This window comes from Cyprinodon variegatus, unplaced genomic scaffold (genome assembly GCF_000732505.1).
Source record: "Cyprinodon variegatus isolate N-32 unplaced genomic scaffold, C_variegatus-1.0 Scaffold301, whole genome shotgun sequence".
In the NCBI taxonomy this organism is placed as follows: domain Eukaryota; kingdom Metazoa; phylum Chordata; class Actinopteri; order Cyprinodontiformes; family Cyprinodontidae; genus Cyprinodon; species Cyprinodon variegatus.
The window spans coordinates 742940-746291 of NW_015150754.1; the positions used below are offsets into that span (position 1 = coordinate 742940).

The 3352-nt window shown below is 37.7% G+C and overlaps 1 protein-coding gene across 1 annotated transcript in view; it reads left to right on the forward strand.

Annotated features, from left to right (window-relative positions):
* The window catches only part of astn1 (astrotactin 1), a gene marked incomplete at its 3' end in the record, with an annotated part of 379756 nt that overhangs the window by 210391 nt on the left and 166013 nt on the right, over positions 1-3352 (forward strand). The window contains exon 15 of the mRNA XM_015384050.1: positions 880-1007. Within this exon, the coding sequence (XP_015239536.1) occupies positions 880-1007 (128 nt within the window). The remainder of the gene's footprint in view (positions 1-879; positions 1008-3352) is intronic.

The window sequence follows — 3352 nt, forward strand, 5'->3', positions numbered from 1 at the left end:
AGCGAGACGGTATACTGAGCTTTATGGGGAGATCCAGTGGACTGCGTGAGCTGATACAAGAGCTTTACTCAGGGACCTGGAAGATGAAAGTACAGTTGGATAACACAGGTTGAGAGAACTTGTCCATGATGAGCAAGCATGAAGCGACAGTGGAGAGGAAAAACTCCCAGTTGGGAAGAAACCTCTGGCAGAACCAGGCTCAACATGGCGGTCTCCTGCCGGACTGGTTGAGATCTCTCGGATGAGTCCCAGAGGAATGACACGCTGATGGACCTTTAGCTACGATGGTGGAGGGAGGGCTGGAGGTTTGGTTGAAATGGTGTCATCTGAATGAAGTCACACAGCGCATCCACCGCTTGCGCAACAGGAGCACACAAGTGGATCAGAGGGCTTTTAAGATAAACTATGGATGTCAGTTGGCTTTCGTGGAGGTGTGGTTCAAAGCTGATTTGCTGTGTTGCAGGTGGATGTAGGGGAGCAATGAGTTTCTTCAGTTGAACTTTCACCTAGGCTCCATTACATATTAAAATGGTTAATCGACTAATACATATTAAAATACCATTTTATCAGCTTTTTAATTGTTGCCTCACTTTTTTAAAGCAAACAAATACTTCAATTTTTTTCCAAGGTTGACATTTTTTTTATTATGATCATGACATTTATTATGGCATGATTCAAAGCTGAAGCTGCTTTCCTCCCAATATATAGATGTGAAAACTGTTTGTGTAATCTGCAAATGTTATATTTGCCCTCATCTCATATTTCCAATAACCTCCTTTATATCTGAGTATTGTCTTGCTCCAGTTCCATCACCTTCTTTATCATGTTGGTCCACTGAACTCAAAAAACCCACCGTTCTCTTGTCTGTCTTTTTACCAGGCAGAAGAACTTTGCCCGAGGCATTGAGCAGCAGCTCCCAGATGGCATGGTGGTGGCGTCGGTGCCAACGGAGGTTCAGTGCCATGAGGAGCTGTCAGACCCTGTGCCTGACCCAGAATATCTCACGGGTATGAAAACATATTTCATAGCTTTCTCTCTTGGCTCACATCTACGCTGCTGTATCTCATTACTGGCTTGTATAAATCCAGATATGTCAAAAGTAATTCTGCATTTGACAGCATATAATTAACGTGACATGATGTTTAAGATCACTGTGTTTGAACTATTTATGCTGTCATTTAAATTGTGATGTGTGGTCACAAAGTTGAATTGTAAGCTATGAGCAAACTGCCAACTTCCTGAAGCTCAGTCACACAACTCTTTAAGTTCAAGTGATTCCAAGTTGTGAGCGTAAGATCTGCTCTAGAACTGATATTTGATTTGAGATAATATAAATCAGTTTTAACAGTCAAACACAGCTTCATAACTTTCATGAAGCAGGATAATAATTGCATTTGTAGCAAATTGTTGAATACATGATTACATTTCTATAGTATAGAATATTGTATCCATCAAATAGACCGCAGATTATTTAAATCCTTTACTGCTGATTCTGTTTTATCAATTGGGGCAGCTGATCTGAGTGCGGATGTATTTAGAGAACAGAGCAGCTGCACAGGGCAGCACAAAACTTTAAACGATTTCCTAACACATGTTACTGAGTCTATAGCATAACTATGAAAGGCAACAAAACCCCAACAGCTCTCAAAACCTGGTACAGGTCCATTATGGAATGCTTATAACGGTCAGAACCAACACATTTTTAGCATTGTTTTTTTTATGTTTGTTTTTTTTAAGCACCAGCAGAACGCATGCTTTGACAAAACTTTCTTTCACACTGGAAAAACGATCTAGTAATAGGTAAAACTTTCTTAAATTAAGTGTATTTACCCTTTATTGGAGTAGGTAAATGAGATAGTTTGCAAATGGAATCAGGATTTTTACTCTTAAAATAAGATAATTACATAATATTCTCTTGAAATAAGACAATGCAATTGTGTTTTCTTATTTTAAATCTAAATTGTCATGTTCCATTGGCAATATGTCTCTTTTATCTCCTCAATTCAATAACAAATGCACTTATTTTAAGAAAAAATTACTTATCAACATTTAGATTTTTTGCAGTGCAAAGGGCTCTTACATTTAAAACTCTGAACATGTTCAAGTGGTTTTAACCCTTAAGCAAATAAACACACATTATGGTGAGATTGTCTAATTTGAGGCCAGACAAAAGGCATTTTTAAAAATGTTATTTTTTTTCAAGTCAAACACATTTCAATATGATCAAATGATTTTAGATATGTATGCATTGCTATTGCTACTTTTCTTTTGCTTAACAGATCCCGTACTGCCAGTACTGTAGCTCTTGGATCTGTTCTGTTGCAAACAGTTGTCATTCAGAAAAAGCAAAGAAAAAAAAAAGTCAGAAGCAGATTTAATTTCTAAACTCAGTTTAGTCTGAACTCATGTTGTTAGATAATTAAGCTTGAACAATATAAAAAAAAAAACAGATTAAACAGGTCTCTTAATGTAAACTGAGATTAATTGAATGAATTTGTTTTTCGATTGGAGTGCTGACTTGAATCTTTAAAAAGCTGAAGTTAGAAATAAAGGGATGTCTTAAGGACTTAATGCATATCTAAAAACCTTTGTCTCGATACACTTGTAATGTATCCTGCCTTTTTTAGTTTTGGGGCTTGTTGGTTGTTTGCCTCTGAATAGTTCTACTCTGCTAATTAGAGTAACCAATGCACCTACCAATCTCCCATTTAGGCCTGTTCTAATGGTGCTTTCATGTGGTATCATGGCAAATACCAAAAATTGATATGAAAATTAGACATGAACAGCCAACTCGTGTTGTCAGTTCCACTTGTAAACTAGAAAGATTTCATCCTCCCTGAGTTGTTGAGATGAGGTAAACTTTGACCGTCAACGTGGGCAGAGAAACTATTCAGTGTTTATTCATCTATTTTTTTCTAGTGTTTTCATTACACTATCACAAGTACAGAGCAACAAGATTCACACTCTGCATTTAACCCATCAGTGGTCTGCCCTTTGGCGCGCCCAGAGGGCAGTGTGGTGTTAAGGGTCTTTGCTCAGAGAGCCAGAGTGGCAATCTGTGAGAGTGGGTTTTGGACTCACAATCTCAGGATTCTAAGCTCTATGCTCTAACCACTAGGCCACCACTCCCCCAACTCTGCACCTGTATGAGTACTGAATTATTAAATGTTTTCTCTCATTGTGTGTGTGGCCAACATAATTTTGTGATGTACATTTTTTTTAACAATATAAACTTGTGATGCTTTTAAAAACGATGGTTGATGTTTGATTTTATCAGATCCTAACTAGCAGTTTATCGATGATAGCAGCCAATAGGGTACTGTGCAAACTCTGTAGTGTGTAGTGTAGACAA